This window comes from Primulina eburnea, chromosome 14, assembly GCF_022965805.1.
Source record: "Primulina eburnea isolate SZY01 chromosome 14, ASM2296580v1, whole genome shotgun sequence".
In the NCBI taxonomy this organism is placed as follows: domain Eukaryota; kingdom Viridiplantae; phylum Streptophyta; class Magnoliopsida; order Lamiales; family Gesneriaceae; genus Primulina; species Primulina eburnea.
In genome coordinates this window covers 2,520,722-2,539,330 of record NC_133114.1, presented here as the reverse complement: position 1 = coordinate 2,539,330, position 18,609 = coordinate 2,520,722, and the positions used below count along the sequence as shown (strand labels likewise).

Sequence of the window (18,609 nt, the reverse complement as noted above, 5' to 3'; positions counted from 1 at the left end):
CAGAAAATATGAAAGTCGTCGTAGAAGATACGAGAATCATCAACCAATCTCTCAAGTCCGTCTTAGATTTGAAACCATATTCCTCCTCCGTGCCTTGTGGCTCTGGATCTTCGATCCAACATCATATTTTGTGCTATGTTTTCCCTTTTTCTCTCTTTTTATCAATGTCTCCTCCATTGCTTCCAGTCTTTCATCTTCTCTCTCCATGGAATCCGACCGGTCGGACCGATTTTCAGGATCTTTAATCCACATAATGGAAATAAGGCAACGAAGTAAAAGAACGCACACAAAGTGTTCGATGAATATTCAAAGCTTAAGATAAACCCAGAGCAAAGGCTCTGTCACTCCCTAGCTATGCTAGTCAATTACAATGGAAAATATGCTGAATGAATAACAACTTCTCTCGTCAAATATATCCTCTTTTCGACGTAACCCCGAAGCCCAACTCGTTTGAGGCCATACCCTGTAACTTATTTAAGCCCATCCACTTAAGTTCCTAATATATATGAGAGGAAAATATTTGATCAATGAAAAGTTATTTTTTATGTCCAAAATATATTTGTTCACATATAAAAGTGTCATTTTTTATTGAGTAGATCTTATATGAGACTGTCTCACGGATTTCAATTTGTGAGACGGATCAACCTTACCTATATTCACAATAAAAAGTAATACTATTAGCATATAATACTTTTTAATGGATTATCCAAATATAGATCTGTCCCACAAAATACGATCCGTGAGATCGTCTTACACAAGTTTTTATCTTCTTTATTAGTTATGTTATGAAAAATATTATATAATATAAGATGATTTTGTGAAAAATATTAATTTTACGTCAAAATATATATTATTCAATAAACGTTGATTTAAATAAAAGTTATTATTTCTTCTGTCAAAAATTTTATTCAGGAATGAAGTCAGATTTTCAGCTCAATTATCTGGCCCGTATCATACGCAAGCCCGGCCTTTAAACAAGTGTTCCATACATGATGACATTTCAAACCTGAGGTTCCCATCAACATACCTCCACGAGTCCTGGCAAACCTTTTCGTCAGCATATAAACACCAATCATGGCTATTGAATGTTTGATTCTAGGTAAAACTAGTCATTTTTCCCTTTTGTGTAGAATTAAGATCGAGTAAATATTTATGCTCTTTATTCACAGTTTTGGACATGATTCCCACCATATGCTCGATGAATTGTCACAGAGGATTTTTATATATTCTTGCTGCCACTTCTGGGATTATTTTTTTCTTTTTGCTGAATATTGGTTATAGGAGCGGGACAAGAAGTGGGGAAGAGCTGCGTGGTCGTGACCATAAACGGGAGGAGGATAATGTTTGATTGTGGCATGCATATGGGATACCTTGACCACCGGCGATATCCAGACTTCTCTTTAATTTCAGAGTCCGGTGATTTCAATGGTTCACTTGCATGTATTATTATTACACACTTCCACTTGGATCACATCGGAGCCCTCCCGTATTTTACTGAAGTTTGTGGGTACAATGGCCCCATTTATATGACGGTACACATATCTTACTTTATGTGCTTTGTAGAAGTTTCGTGTGTCCTACAAATTTGCGAATTAAATTGAATGTTTTGAATGCATCTTATAACAACAGTAGTTTTCATCTTTAAATTACGGGGGAGGGTGTTTACTGTCACCGGTGTTTAAACCCTGGCCTCTTCCACAATGGGAAGATGATTATGTCACTTTGGTGGTGACTTTTATTTGACGCCTTTTGGGTTTTCACTTGTGTTTCTTGTTAGGATATCCATCCCATTTGATCGTTGGTGAGAATAGATATTCTGTGTTCCGAGTTTCTAATCAACTCTTTTATTATTATTGTTGTCTTAGTATATTCTCTCTTCTTGATTACTTGCCAATTTCCTATGCGTATTTGTTGTGCGATATGTTAATCTGAATACTGATGTTTTTGCAGCTTTTCATTTTTAACTTTGTTGGATGTAGTACTTTACTGATATCTATTGAATGAACTTCGTGATAAATTTATGTTGTCAATATCACTAGAGATGTTTGGAGTTTATTGTCGTGTACTTGAACCTATTTTTATGATTTTGATGGTATTGCCGACGAACCTGAATATCTTTGGAAATGATCCTTTGGATTAATTTCTCTCCAGTATCCAACAAAAGCATTAGCTCCACTAATGCTTGAGGATTATCGGAAGGTGATGGTTGATAGAAGGGGAGAGGAAGAACAGTTTAGTTCTGATCATATTGGTAAATGTATGAACAAAGGTATGTGGTGGCCTTCTCATTTTATTATTTCTTTCTTTGTTTCACGTTTCATGCAACTTAATGGTTTTGCGTTCTTTCTTTTCTATTTTGAGGCTGTTTATTTTAGGAATTATTCATCAGCCTTTCTCTCTTGTGTTGTAGCCTTCTTCGGTTTGCTGAAGACACTACCCTATCATGTTTTTCTGTTTTGCATTCTATTTTGCTAGGGTCTTCCTTTAACGTAATAGTTTGGGTAACATAGTTTGTTCTCCAGTCTCCAACATATGCCTCCAACGATGTAAGCAATTGGACAAAGCGCTATGTATAATTCAATTTTCAATAAGTTTGCTTAGTTTCATATATTCTTGCGAATTGAATTATGCACAAACCTTTTGATACATGATTTGGCAGATTTGTAACTTCATACCATTTAAACCATTAGTGATATGGAGCAAACAAGTTTTTAGACTGGTGTATTTACATATTATCACGATATTTCGTTGTCATTTCCATCACGTTATCGTAAATCTGTGGGCCTGACCATCATTGAAGTTTGGTAAATGTTAGAAAAGTGGGTTGATAGCGGTGTTTTTAAAGCCGGAGTGCCGGACCGGGCCGTCCGGTTCGACCGGGAACCGGCCACGGAACGGACCTAATCTGAAAACAATTTTAAAGGTCGAACCGGTTAGAACAGTTTCACCACATTTTTAATTTTTTTTTTGAATTTGATTATTTTATGTTTTTTTAAGAAAATTTATTTTTTATATTAAAAATTTTATTGTTAATTATGTATATGATTATTTTGATTTTGAAATAAAAAAAAATAGTATTTTATTAGTATATGAGCTTATTTTGATTTATTTTTAATCTAAAAAATATAGATATAATTACATTTGATTATATATATGTTTTTTAGATAACTTTGGTAAATATATATGTTTTTAATTATTTATATACATATTTAAGATCTTTAGAATTTTTAAAATATATTATTTACTTTATTATATTATCATTTTATATAATATAACGGTTTTCCGGTCCGACCGTCCGGTTTTATGTTGATGGTTGAATTGTCATCCTAGTTAACATGCTCACTTGCAATAACTAAGAACAATATTAGATAGGATCACTGAAGCTGAATAATAACTGAAGGAACACAATTTGAGCTGAATTTTGTTCATTTGAAATTCAAAACGGAAATAAAGGTAACACAATTATAGGACGAATTCCTGTCAATGTAAATTAGCCCTAAGAAACAAGATGAATATCTCTGACAAGTTGGATAAGTTCTATTTCTGATAGTAAGTCTACTCAAAGTATTGTATTTTTCTATGGGGTAATCTTGTGTCACGGAGAATTTAAAAACAAAGTGTTGTTGCTCATAGTAGTGCAAAAGCTGAGCTCAGAGCTATGAAGAATGGAGTATGTGAGTTGCCATGGCTAAAGCTAATTCTTGAAGAATTGAAGTTAGACTGGGAAGCGTCAATGATGCTATTATACGACATTAAGTCAGCAATGAGCATGATGAATAATCCAGTACTTCATCAAAGAAAATTTGAAGGAGGAATAATTCGTATGTCCTTTGTCACATCTGAGCAACAAATTGTTGATGCCTTAACACAGAGTCATTTCAAACTGGAGTTCGAAGATTTCATTTGCAAGTTGGGCATGAGAGCAGAGAGATAGTTGGGCATGAGAGCAGAGCGATATCTTTGTTCCAACTTGAGGAGAGTTTAAAAAAAGAAATAATATATTGTGAATACAATTATTTTTGATATTTATTCCTTATGTTTTGTCTACTAAGTAAGGTTAGATTATGAATACAATATAGAAATAAGTTATATATATGTATTGTAGGGTTGTAATGTGATTTTACATTAGAATAAGAATATATTCTTCCACACATATGGTTGTCTCTATCTTTCGTGTTTATCTTAAGTTACTTTTGGGGGATTCGGAAATCGGTACTAGATTGCTGAAACATTGCGTAGTGTCTGGCAAAGGTACTGTCGAAGAGCTAAGACTGTCATGCGCATTTGTTCAAATGCTTCATTTATGGATTGCGTCTAATTGCAATGAATGGTGGAAGAGGGGAGAAAAAGAAAAAAAGGGTGGTCTTGAAGTGGATTTCGAGACTATGATAGTGATTGGGATCTTGGATTTGTTCTTGTGAAAAGGTTTGTGAAGATGAGGTCCTGGATAGAGGTGTCTGCAAATGTGTCTCTCTATCTGACACGGTAGACCAGAGGAAAGTTCAAACTTCAAAGGTTGAGCAAGTGATCCATTATCACCGTTTTGTTCACTTATGGTGGAGTATTGGAGATAATGTAAGGCGAGCAGACAATTTCATAGGGGAATAGAAGTGGTAGAGAAGGTAGAGATATCACACTTCAGTTGCCGATGACACACTCTTCTTCGTGCAAACAGATGATCATATAAGATTCTTGGTCAAAGTGGTACAATCATTCTGCGACATGTCGGGATTAAAAATTAATTGGAATAAAAGCGCATTGTTGGGAATTCATCGTGACCAGGTCGAGACAGAATCTTTGGCACAGGAAGTGGGCTGTAGAAGGGAGGAGTGGCCTATCAATTATCTTGGAATGCCCTTGGGTGGTAATCCGTTGAAAACCTCTTTTTGGGCACCCATTGTGACTAAGGTATCAAAAAAATTGGCAAATTGGAAAAAATCATTCCTGTCCAGAGGTGGTAGGCTCACTTTGATAATTTCGGTTTTAAATTCTATTCCGATTTACTTTCTGTCATTATTCAAGATGCCGAGAAGTATAGTGGAGGCATTGGAGAAGATATCCAGAAACTTTCTTTGGGACGGGGCGGATGGTGAAGCTCATTGTCATTTGGTTGCGTGGGAAAAGGTGTGTTCACCGAAAGATAAAGGAGGAACAGGGGTGGCAAACATAAGTTTGAGAAACAAGGCGATGCTTGGAAAGTGGTGGTGGAGATTTTTTGTGGAGGGTGAGACATTGTGGAAAAGGATAATAGTGAGCAAATATGGGTTACAAGAGAACTTGTGGGATGCTGGGTTGGCGTTAAATGTCACGTTCAGATGCCCATGGAAGTACATTTCCCGAATTTACCCGACTTTTAAACAGATGGTTGTATTTAAGGTGAGAGGGGGTAACAAGGTGAGGTTTTGGGAGGACAGATGGTGGGGGGATTCTTCTTTTAAAGATCTTTTTCCAGCTTTGTTTCAGCTTTCTTCGATCCGTAATATGCCGATATCCTTTGTCGCAATTTTTGATAGTGTCACGTCTACTCTGTCTTGGGATTTTGAATTTAGAAGGGCTATCAGGGATGAGGATATGGATCAATTGTCCGAGTTGTTAGGGATTCTAGATTCAGTGAGATTGATAGAAGGGGTAGATGACTTTCTGCGGTGGCAAGGGGATCCTTCGGGTATTTTCTCGGTTAGATCATTTTACGATTCGTTCTTTCCTCTTAATCGCTTCCCAATTTCTTCGGTCTCCAAGGTTATTTGGAAAACTCCAGTTCCGACAAAAATCCAAATGTTTTCTTGGATAGTGTCTTTGGGTAAGCTACCCACCTCGGAGATGATTCAAAAAAGATGGCCTTCCATTGCGTTGCGACCTAATTGGTGTGTACTTTGTAGAAACGCATCAGAAACGCAGAATCATTTGCTAATTCATTGTCCATTCACATTATCACTGTGGCATAGAGCTTTGCAAGAACTTCATTTGGTGTGGGTGATGCCTAACTCTACAACTGATGTACTGAATATGGACTTAGGACAGCATTTGGGATCAAGGGGCAGATCTTTTTGGTTCGTAGTTGTTCAGTGCTTATGTTGGACAACATGGCTAGAAAGAAACAAGAGGGTTTTTGAAGAAATTGAAGAAAATGCGGAGAGTTGCTGGGACAAAATAAAGCTTAATATTGCGATGTGGATTGGCAATCATAATGATTTTAAGAACGTATCAGTCTTAGATCTTTTGAGAAGTTGGGATTATGTGTATCAGTGACATTTTAGCTTTGTTGTTGTTGTTCGTTAAGCGAGTGGACCACCAGTCCACTATGTAAACATTCTTAACGTATTATTAATATAATAAGTTTCTTATAAAAAAAAAAATTCATCTGCGCTTTCTATATGAAATATTTGTGATGCAGTCATTGCAGTGGATCTGAAGCAAACTATTCAGGTTGATGAAGACCTCCAGATTCGTGCATACTATGCCGGGCATGTAAGCTTTTAAATTCTTTTTTCCTCCAAGCTTATCTTTGTATTGAAAGTTCATAATCATGAATCGGGGGCTTGCAAAAACCAAACTTTTAGTCTGAAACCAACCAATCCAAATCATTTTTGTTTGATTTTCGGTTTGTTTAGTTTCTTATCACATGAAAAATTTCCATTTGATCCAATGATTGATCCAAATTGATTGAAACAGAAAAAGCAAAATTATTGTTTATAATATCATACTATTACTGAAATCCCACTCTGCAACCTTGATGATGCCTATCTTGTGCTCAGCCTCCATATCTTGTCACCTTCAATTTCTTTAGCTCATTCAATATCCACTGAACAAATTGACATCTGTAATCAGACTATCAGAGCCACCTCCTCATATTACTTTTCTCAGCTCCTCATCCCCCTTCTTTTCGTTTCCAGCTTCCTGAGCATCCTAGCATTAACAGTAGCCTCCACAAGTTGTACCTTACTCAAAGGTGAAAGCTCAAGGTGGTGTCAAGTAGTAAACAACGGATTCCAACGATGGTATTGTAAGAGAATGATTCTTTTGTTGTGATGATGACAGTGACTTAAAGATACAAATATTTGATCAAAAATGGGTTTGGATTTCTATGAAGCTCCTTATGACTCATTTGTAATGAATCAAACTGAAACAGAACATTAAATTGGATCGGTAAATTTTTAAATTTTGTTTGGTTTCATACATTTCAGTTTGGTTCCGCATTCCCTGCACACTGAAGAAAAAACTGAAAAAAATGTTCTGCAACAAAATATATTTTAATTGTAAATTTTTGTTACTTCGGTTCTTTATATTTTGGGCTTATAATTGTTAAATAAATTTGCTTGAAATTTGTTGCATGGGAGCCCAAAAGATACCAATCATTCAAACTTAAAAATTTATAAACATTGTCTGGCAATTCGCTGAAAGTAAATTGTTAAAAAATAATTGGAAACTAGGTACCATTCATCTAATTTTGTAGCCCACTGTGTCTTAAACAACACCAATAATCCCTCCGCTGGCCTTCATCAAAATTTTGATAAGGAAAATGATAGTTATTGAAAGCGTGCGCTGTCTGCACCAAGGCGACGGACCCATCCAGACGCACGAATAACCTAGGTGCAACACTTGAAACAAGCACGCTTAAAGCGTTCGTCTCTGCCAGTGTTCTAAATGACGGTCGAGGCGGCCGCCTAGGCGGTGCCTAGGCGGTAGGCGGCCCTCGACCGCACCGCCTATGCATGAGGCGGCTGTCGAGGCGGTTTGAGGAGTGTCGAGGCGGGTCGAGGCGGCGAGCAAGCGGTCGAGGCGGGCGAGGCGGCGAGCAAGCGGTCGAGGCGGGCGAAGCGGCGAGCGGGCTGGTCGAGGCGGCGAGCGGGCGATCGAGGCGGGCGAGGCGGCGAGCAGACGGGCGAGACAGTAGTCAACAATTTTAAAAGGCTAGTCAACAATTTTAAAACCTAGTCAACAATTTTTAAAACTTAGTCAACAATTTTAAAACCAAGTCAAAGTCAACTAATTTTAAATTTTAAAACCCTAACACACCTCTTTGTTTATTTTATTTTATGTTTTCACTTCACCTCTCAACTCTCAACCACCATAGTTCACACACATTCTGCCACTGCCGCCGCCGCCACCTCCGCCCGCCGTCGCCGGAAGTCAGAATATTTAGATTTTAGGTTAGGCATTGCATATTTATTATTTATCATACTTTTTTTTTATAAGATTTCAGATTTTGTGATTTCAAAAATCAATTTTTTTACAATTATTAATTTATTATTTTATTCTTGATTTATTGTTGAAGATTAATGGCGGAAAAAGATAAATAACCGGAGTTGGAATTTAAGCCAAAGTCTAATGATATTGTTTGAGAATATGGGGTGTTGTATAATAAAGAGAAAAGGGATTGGATCACATGCAAGTTGTGTAAGAGGCTTATTAAAGGAGGAGTGTATAGGATGAAGCATCATATTGCGGGTATTGTAGGACAAGTTGAAGCATGTCCTAAAGCATCCGATGAGGACAAAAAAAGAGTGAGAGACTATCTTGAAAATAGCAAGAATAAAAAGCTTCAAAGGATGGAAGAATTAAAAAAAGACTATCTTAGTTTTTTGGTTAAAAAAATTATATTACTTCGTTAGCATAATAGCATTAATATGATGATGAATCTTTATTAATTGCATATTATTTAGATAATATTATATTTTGTGCTTAAACATTATTTAATTGCACATTTTACATAAAAATGATTATATTGCATGATTATCTATAAAAAATTACTTAAAAAATTTCAACCGCCTAGGCGGCCGAGGCGGTAGGCGGTCACCGACCGCCCCGCCACCGCCTCCCGCCATTTACAACCTTGGTCTCTGCCTAGGTGTGAGACATCCGAGAGGCGTGAGAACACACGCTTTAAAGAAGTGGGCTGAGATTTTGTAAGTAAATAAAAATTAACTCGAGCCCAACCAATTTTGAAACCCCCCAATTAGCAAAGCTCATATCTATTTAATGATAAAAGAGCCACGTTGTCACTCATTTATGCCAGACTTTTTTATCAGAAAGTTCAGTAGTACTCTATGCAAACTTTTCCTGTCATCTTCCTTCTATGTTGATGATGATGATACAGTGGGGAAAGATGAAGAATAATTTGATGATTTAGATGATAATGTAATCCTCTATGCTTTTACTGTCATCTTCCTTCTATGTTGATGATGATGGTACAGTGGGGAAAGATGAAGAATAATTTGATGATTTAGATGATAATGTAATCCTCTATGTAAACTTTTACTCTAATTTCTTATATACTCATGTCTCACCATGGTTGTGGAAGAAGATGATGATGATACCGATGTGGAAGATGGAGAAGAATTAGATGATTTAGATATTTGAAGTTTTTTTCTTAATATACTACGAATTTATGACTTACTAATGAATTTTAGATGATTAAAGTTTTTTCTGGTTATGATTTACACTACATCATCTATTAATGAATTTTTATTTATAATGTTTGTTGTCTTTGTGAAAAATATTTAATTTATGTAATATTATAGATTTATAATATAAATCCCTTTATATATATTGAATTTTAAAATTTATGTCAAATGCGCTTTACATCGATAAGCGTGCGCTTCGTCTTGCGCTTCAGGCTCCAGAGTACCCTAGCGCTTTAATGTGCTTTGCTCCTTAAATAACTATGGGGAAAATGAGTTTTTGGTGATTAGATGCTTACCTTGTCCATTAAGTTTATTTGATTCCACAAAATTGGATGATCGAGTCAATGATCTTTAAATGTGCTTCTTAGGTTCTTGGGGCTGCGATGTTTTATGCAAAAGTCAGAGATGCTGCCTTAGTGTACACTGGGGATTATAATATGACGCCTGATAGACATCTTGGAGCAGCTCAAATCGAACGACTTCAGTTGGACCTTGTTATATCAGAGTAAGTCTGTCATTAATAATAAAATAGATGTCGTGATTTGTTGTTAATTTAGATGGATTAATGCCCTGTGGAATTTTCCTTTTTTCTTGTCTCTGAACTATGAATTATTTGAGTGAAGGAACCAGTGTCGTTTTTGCATTTGTCGAAGGCACAAATGTGATGTCAGACACGTGCCAGTTTCATTTTAATCTTGTTATCCTACACGAAAAACTTGTGCGTGATTTTAATCCTTACCTGGAGGAAGATTCCATACTTGTGCATCTTGTGGACTCAAAATTGGTTGAACATATTAGAAAATTTCTCTTTTCAACTAAAACTTATTAGATCCACAAAATATTTATGGATGAAATAGTTATGTCATCTCTGTTTATAGTGGTGGAAATATCTTATCCATATGCCATGTAACATGCTATAGAAGTGGTTTCTGGACTTTCAGGTCCCAGTTATAGTTATTTAAGCGCTCATGTGTCACTTTCATGAGTTATGGATCTAGTAATGGGTTGATTGTCAGAGAAATCTCCAATCGCAAGTGTACTTACGTGTTTATGCAATTTTCTCCCTCGTCTTGCTATTTTTATAATTGCTCGTTGAGGCTCGTTTTGAGAGAACCTCGCAATCTCATATAAATGATTTTGAGTTACAAACTCAAACTCGTTTTATTCATAAAAATCATCTATAAATTCATGAATGTTCCATATCATAAAGGAATAAAATCTTGCAGAATGAAATTCCTAACTACTCTGAGAATTATCCCTCATGGGATAATCTGATATGGTAATTATAAGTCCAAGCCCAAATCAGGAAATAAGGAGTCCAGAAACTGAAGCCCGGGTTCCCTGCAAATGAAGCCCATGCAAAAGGCCTAACAAATTATAAAGTTTAATTAAGAAGGTTCAAGATGCACGTGGGAAGGGACGAGTAGTTTGTAATGCTTGGAGGGAAGGGATAAAATGGGGTGGGGGGAAGAGTCATATGGGATAGACCTGAATTTTGTGAGAAGAAGGATCTTCCTTCTTGTGAGAGTGAGGGAGTATGTTTTTCATTGTAAAGTCTGTTCTTTCCATTCAGCAATATTAATATAAATTTAATCAATTCAGCATACTTACTGTGTCGATCTTTTTTCTTCATGGTTCTTCAAGTGTTTGAAATTTTGAAAGCATCATAATCCTTTATTTTAATGGAAACAAACTACTAAGGATAAGAAAATCCGAGCAAATGACAAATAATGAAATAGAGTCCCTAAGGAGTAAATAACTAAGAATTTGATGCTTCATTCTTGAATCGGCCATGAATAAATCTCTTGTAGGTAATATCGGTTGGCTGTGATGGGTTTGAGCCGGCGTTGCATTCTGGCTGGGCCTTTGGGTTCATTACATTATGAGCATCTATATATTTTCCTTAGTAATTAGCACCAACTGCCTGATTTACACAAATGAATTTGTATTGAATGCTTTATCCCAAATTTTTTACAGGTCAACCTATGCAACAACATACCGTGAATCGAAATATGTTCGAGAGAGAGAATTTCTCAAAGCTGTATGGGCCTTTTGTCATACCGTTTCGATTTCGTTGATATGTTTATTGTTTTTGTTGTTCGATGTAAATCAGTTGTGCTTGTCGATGTTCCTTTTGCTGCATTTACTTTTTTCTCTTTAATACTCATGTGGGAATTAATTTGAACAATATGGAGTAATTAATGGATTTCACGAGAGGTAACAATTTGTAGAGATGCACACTCTCTCGATGTCGCTATCTCATCTGTGTACGTTTCGGAAAACTTAAAGCTACATATTGCATGCACGCAGTTATGATCAGTTTTTGGAGTCTTCCGCTAGGATATCCCAATGATAATCTAGTCTATTTCTTTTAGCACATCTTATTAAGACATATTTTAATTCATATACATTCTTATTAAAAATGGTGAAAGAAAGAATTCCTTCACTGGACTCAATATTCATCCTAGAGCCTGCAATATTAATGAAATAACATCAAATGGATTTCCAAAAGTCAGGTGTACCGGGGTATGTTTCAGCATACACTTCTATTTCTTAATTGTGTTTTGGTCCTGTTTTGCAGAAAAAATTCCTAGTACTGATCAATTTATTTCATTGAGTGACAACAGACAATATCCATGTGGAGTTGATTTCTTGCTGAAAAGGACTTGGATTGTTTTCTAATCATCTTTGGATTTGAAAGATATAGATGCCTTTTGTGTTTCCATTATGTCAATTAACTGTTTTGCTGTAATTAGTTCAGTCAGTAGCATGATTTCATTATCATTATGTTAGAAATTGAAACTACATGGACACAATATGTTCATCTTTGACTAAATCCTTGATGATCATACGCCAAATGTGCAAATTTTCAGTAGATAAAAATAGCATGAAAATCTGTTACTTTGTAAACTCTGTACAAAAGGTTATCATGCTCAGATGGTTTGCTTAAACAATTATCAAATTTATAGAACATAGATGTTGATTTATTGTTGTATTTTCAACAAGATGTTTGTGTACTTTACCGTGCAGATTTTTCATTGCTTCAATCTACTTGTTACCGATTCCTAATTATTTCCGCAGGTTCACAATTGTGTTGGCGGTGGAGGAAAGGTTTTAATTCCAACATTTGCTCTTGGAAGAGCACAGGTATTATTAACTCATTTATTTGATCTTGATTTTAATGGATGCTTATTATCCGGCCGATGCCCTTGAGTTGGATGTGAATCATAATTAATTTCTTTTATGTATTTGAAAGAGATTGGCATTTATGCGATAACATGAATTTGGTATTAGATTTTGAAGTATTTGTGGATGTTTTTATATTATACATAAATTTCTGGTCATGTGAAATATTTCTGAAAGCTGTTTTGTTATTTATAGAACTTAATCTTAGGATACAAACAATTGCAATTGAATTGTTGTAAATAAAAGGGATTAAATGGCGAACGCAGAGCAGTAACATTATTGTGCCCGCGCATTGTACACGTGGTCCTTTTTGGTTTTCATGTTTCTTTGCACCATTTGTATGACGACTTTAAGAATTGCACAATCTGTAACAGGCAACTAATAATGGTTTCTTTCAAATGAGTTGATTATCATGTCATAAACAAGTTTGATTTTCTTTGCTGTCTCTTCTGCTTTAGTCATTTTCTTTGTGTTATTTTATGTTTCTTCTGTGTCTTTATGAGTAGGAGGGTTGACTGGGTTGGTTACATTTCTTTTCATAATTGGCAACTGACTGCGTGGCTGTTGACAGAGATCAAAGTTGTTAGTGTGAAAATCATCATTTGCATATCATTTCATTTTCTTGTATGAATTTCAGATAGCATCATGATTTATGACAGGAACTATGCATGCTGTTAGATGACTATTGGGAGAGGATGAATCTTAAAGTTCCTATTTATTTCTCTGCAGGTACGATCTTTTTGCATGCAATGTTTCAAATTTCTTCTGGAATTCCAGAATTCCCGCCGGATTTGGGCTTTTCTGACCTTAAACAAAATTCCAACTCCAAAGACATTTCATGAAAAAATATGTTTGCATAATATCATTATTATTAAAAACAAACTTTAATGTTTGTTTGGATATCAATTTTTTTACAGGAGACATCAATAATTGCAATCATCTTGAAAAACTGTTGTATAACTACAGATTTGTATATTATATCTACAAAATATTGCGAAAAAAATTCCATGATTTTCCTAAATCGAAATAAAGATTTTGTATTCCTGAAATTTTCATAAATCAAAAACTCCTGAAATATATATCGTAAGTAATATTTAAAACCTTGATTCCATGTTTCCCATGTGATTTCATGTTTGATAATTTGTCTAGTGTCGATGGTATTCTAATCTGTTTCATTGACTAATATTGTCGACAGAGCGTTTTTTTCTTTTGCCTGTCCATGGGCACATATTTATGAGGATATGTTTCTTCTTTCAAAATGGAGGCATTTACTGGTTGTTTTGTAATCCAACTCAACATGTCTCAAGTTTTCAGGATAATTTTGAAATTTTTTGAAGTGGCAATTAATCAGAATCAGATGGTTGATGGTCTATTCTTGTTCTTTACCTTATTTGTCAACATGAATACTAATATTTTCATTGTCTGTCTCAGGTTTGACCGTTCAAGCGAATATGTATTACAAAATTCTCATTAACTGGACCAGCCAAAAGGTGAAAGATACTTACACTACACGCAATGCATTTGACTTCAGAAACGGTACTTACAATATTTCAATCTCTGCTATTTTAAGGATTTGCAGGGAAATTTCGCAGTTACATGATTAACACAATTTTTCAACCTTTACTTTGATTTGTTAGCTGGAATATATGAGTTATATATCTTTCAGAATTACCAATCTTTTCGACCGAGGCTGCTTCTAGCCTGGCACTTTTGTAGAATTCTCTTCCATGGAACCAAAATGGCACATTTACCTGTTTCCGTGAATATTCAAGACATAGTTAAGCAATTTGTTAATTATTATTGCCATGGGAGGCTTTCGTAAAATGCTCAGTCATTGCAAATGCATTTCTACTTGTGCAATAATTTGTTGCTCTATTTTGTGGATAGTTTTGTGAAGTATATATGCGGCCATTTCCTTTTTCTTGTACTTTCCTGATATGTCTAGTAGCTATTCCTTTTACGAGCTGAAAAAACTTAGTTTCCATGTGTATTTAAGTTAATTTTTGGTTGTTTAAATAACTTTTTATTAGAATGTTGTTTAACCAACTTTTGGCTTCAATTTCGCAGGTAAAACAAAATGAACTTTGTGATGAAAAATTTTGGCCTTGTGTTTTAAGCTGTCTAAGTAATGATAGATTGCCTATAGATGGTGGTTGCTAACACATATGTCATTCTTGCGTTTAAATTTCAATACAGACATGTTGCAATTGCACTAAAACATGAATACTGCAGTCTGCAGTTTTGACCGATCCTTGATAAATGCTCCGGGGCCTTGTGTTCTCTTCGCTACTCCTGGAATGATAAGTGGAGGTTTCTCACTCGAAGTCTTCAAACAGTGGGCTCCATGCGGAGCAAATCTTGTTATGCTGCCAGGGTATTCTTTATTTTCCTTCTCTGTGAATAGCATATATTTTCTTGTAATCGAGACAGGGGATCCTGCTGCTCCTTTTACATTATCTGATTCAATAAAATTTCTCTTTTGAAGTTCTTCCATGTCAAGGTTTTAATAACTAAATGAATTTGATACCCACAAAATTCAGAGTTCTATTTCAAGTTCATTGCTTGCTATACACTTTATCATTAGCAAATGCCAGGCAGCAGCTCAGCTTAGTTATATTGCCCTATGAAATTGCAAATTACCATCTTTCAATTTTCTTGGTGAGATATTTAAATCCTCTTCTTTCTGTGAATCATACTTTTTTCTTTTTGTGGTGCTTGAGAAAACACACATTTATCATCTCATAATCAAATCTATTAGCGTCAAAGTTGGTTTTGTTTGATTTTTCTTGCTTGGATGCTCAATTTAGGTGTGCTCCTTGGGCTGTTATACCTATCTTACCATGTATACGGTCAGAAAGTTGAAACACTTCTATTGATGTAAATGGATTTTCTGTGCTTAACAAACCAGTTGCACACCAACGCTGCCCCTGTTTGCATTACATTTGAATGCGCAGTCTACATAAATCTTGATAATATAAATCGAAATAATTATTTTACGGATCAATTTTAGTTAGAAGAAAGCAAATCTGCTTTTATGATTTACCTTGGATCTCTTTCTGAACTATTAATTTACTCGTGTAACTGGCTACAGTTGAAAATGCCCCACTCTTTCTCTGCGCTGTTGATCAGGTATTGTGTGGCTGGAACTATAGGACACAAACTTATGTCAGCAAAAGTACCCACTAAAATCAATATCGACCGAGACACCCAAATTGATGTGCGGTGTCAGGTTCTGCTCCCAACTTTATGTATAAGTTTCTGGTTAATATGGTTTTCCTTTCGAGAACTTTTTTCATTCCATTAATCATTAATCTTAGCGTATCTAACTATTTGCAGATTCATCAGTTATCATTTAGTCCACATACTGATGCCAAGGGAATTATGGATCTTATAAAGTTTCTATCTCCTAAGCATGTGATTCTTGTACACGGTGAAAAGCCTAAGATGGCTATACTGAGAGAAAAAATCCAATCTGAACTGGGAATACAATGTTATGATCCGGCAAATAATGAAACTTTATGCATTTCTTCAACTATTTACATTAAAGCCAGCGCCTCTGATGCATTTTTGCAGAGTTCTTTATGCCCAAACTTCACTTTCTTGAAATTAAATTCAGGACTGGATTCTGATTTAGGAGATTCCAACACGAGAATGGAACCAATGTTGCGAGTTTGTGATGACAGAGTTGCTCAAGGGTTATTGACGTTACAGAAGAACCAGAATCCAAGAGTTGTAAATCAAAATGAACTTATGACTATGTTAGAAGTCAAAACCCATGAAATTAAGTTCGCCCACTGTTGCCCAGTATGTTTTGCCCATTCAGAAACTACGGATATGGACAGTTCACACTCCCCGTTGACTAAAAGCTCTTTCATCTTGCATCTGTTGTATGCAAAACTTTCCAGAGAATTTTCGGAGTTGAGTATCCAGGACTGCCACCATCATATTCAAATCAAGTCATTCATCATATCTCTTTGTTCGAAGGAGCAATGCTCTCACAGAACAACTGTTGGTCCTGGTGCAGTCGATACACTATACTTTTGCTGCACCTGGTCTTTGGAGGATGAGAAAATGGCTTGGAAAGTCATTTCATTTATGAAGAATTTAGATGTGAGTCATTCTTAGAACTAGAGCATGTGTGGGACTCGTGTTTTTTCGAAATATTTGCTTAACTTGTCCCTTTTAGTCGTAGATTTAAGGTTATTCTCTGATTTAGTTAACATGGGAGGAAGTTATAGCATAACTAACTATTTTGTTTAGTTATTTTTTCGTGAAGTTGATTTATCTGTGCAAATGCTAGTGTAAATAAATGCTGTGTCAAGTAATATGGCGATATAGCTAACGCGTGAAGCTCACATGCGCGGAGGTTCTAGAATATTGTGGAAGACTGCAAATATGGTCATGTTGTAATATCCCTAAAATTTCCCCTAAAGAAGCGAGAGCAAGCAAGGCCTGATTCGAACTTTTTCATACGATGTATATGTAAGTGTGGTAACCACTAGATTCGTTATCATGTATGTAGTTCTTCAATCTTGTCGTAATATATGATACAACCTGCATTAGTTGGAAACCATTACGCGCACTGTCTTTAATGGAAAAGTCTTCCCCGGAGCTCATCCTGAGACATTAATCTTGCCATGTAAATCATTCATTACGCGCAATATCGAAGGTTAAGCAGCACTTCTCATCAAAATTTCCTTGCTTCTGATAGGATACCAGGGAAATAAACGAGATATTATTGCAGCGGAATATCGTAAGTGTTACTAACAATTAATAAGATGAACACCAATATTTATAGTGGTTCACCCTAAGGTTAGGTTACGTCCACGAACCTCTCAAAGAGTTCACTTCTTTATTAATAACAAAGTCGACAAGAGAATTGAGAATACAAAGTATTTCACTCAAAACACTTTGATTTTAACACTCACTTTCTCTCCACTAATCATATTCTTTTCAACGATAAACACTCCTTAAAAAATCTCACACTAAATCCTTTGTCTCACTTCTACACATGATTGTAGATGGAATGACTTTGTATTTTGGTATGATTTTGGAATGAAGAACGAATGAGTATTTATAGGTGAATTTTGGGGAAAAAAACAAAAATTAAAATATCATTGCTTACATAATCAAATCAACCATTTTTAACTAACTCAAACCATGTGTTAATTGTGTTGTTGAATTTCAAAATGTTAGGACCAATGAAATCCGAATATCTCCACACTGGTATGATATTGTCCACTTTGGGTTTTAACCCTCATGGTTTTGCGTTTGGAACCACCAAAAAGGCCTCATACCAATGTGGAGATATCCGGTATCCATTGGTCCTAACAAGTGGTATCAGAGCCATGGTCTAGATCGAGCCGTGTGGGTGGAATCCTCGATACCTAAACGAAGGAGGTGAGGGCTCCCGGTAAAAATCCTTGATTAAACTCTCGAGGTGGTTGATGCTCCCGGTATTCATGTAAGGCGTGCGCTCCAACACAGTGAAGTGGAGTAACCTCGATTGAAGGACGAATAAGGCTTGAGGGGAGGCTCGGACTATGAGAATAATAGTGGAACTTCGTTTGAGGGGAGGATTGTTGGGATCAACCAAAGTCCCACATTGGAAGATCTAGAGAAAGATCATGGGTTTATAAAGATGAAATGATATCTCCATTGGTATGAGGCCTTTTGGGTGGTTCCAAAAGCAAAACCATGAGGGTTAAAACCCAAAGTGGACAATATCATACCAGTGTGGAGATATCCGGGTTCCATTGGTCCTAACACAAAATGATGTGTTTTGAATTCAAATTTGGTTTGCTTTGAATTCAATCTTGGCTTGATTACTTAACAGCTTCCCCGAATAATTAAGCCATTGACGATGCATCACTTTTCTTGCTTTTTAATTTTAATATTTTGTATGAATCGTGATTTGGCCTAATGGTGATGGACAGCTCAAAAGTCAAAACTAGCATAACAGAGAACTCCATAAAAGGGATATTCGAAGTTCCTCGAACACGCTGAAGCCCATGCAACA

General features: G+C 35.8%; 1 protein-coding gene across 5 annotated transcripts; it reads left to right on the top strand.

Moving 5' to 3' along the window:
* Nucleotides 1-914: 914 nt before the first annotated feature.
* LOC140813353 (cleavage and polyadenylation specificity factor subunit 3-II) lies at nucleotides 915-16,849 on the top strand. Of its 5 annotated transcripts, none has more exons than XM_073171861.1 (12): nucleotides 915-1,099; nucleotides 1,282-1,532; nucleotides 2,152-2,269; nucleotides 6,395-6,468; nucleotides 9,773-9,909; nucleotides 11,382-11,445; nucleotides 12,486-12,551; nucleotides 13,250-13,319; nucleotides 14,022-14,126; nucleotides 14,823-14,964; nucleotides 15,720-15,819; nucleotides 15,927-16,849. In XM_073171861.1, exons 1-12 carry the CDS (start codon nucleotides 1,075-1,077, stop codon nucleotides 16,713-16,715), a joined length of 1,941 nt encoding a protein of 646 aa, XP_073027962.1. In that variant the 5' UTR covers nucleotides 915-1,074; the 3' UTR covers nucleotides 16,716-16,849. The 5 variants fall into 5 exon arrangements, with proteins under 5 accessions (XP_073027962.1, XP_073027964.1, XP_073027966.1 ...); XM_073171863.1 differs by lacking the exon at nucleotides 1,282-1,532 and adding an exon at nucleotides 3,634-3,821 and having other exon boundaries at nucleotides 932-1,099; XM_073171864.1 differs by lacking the exon at nucleotides 915-1,099 and adding an exon at nucleotides 3,637-3,821 and having other exon boundaries at nucleotides 1,297-1,532.
* Nucleotides 16,850-18,609: the final 1,760 nt, after the last annotated feature.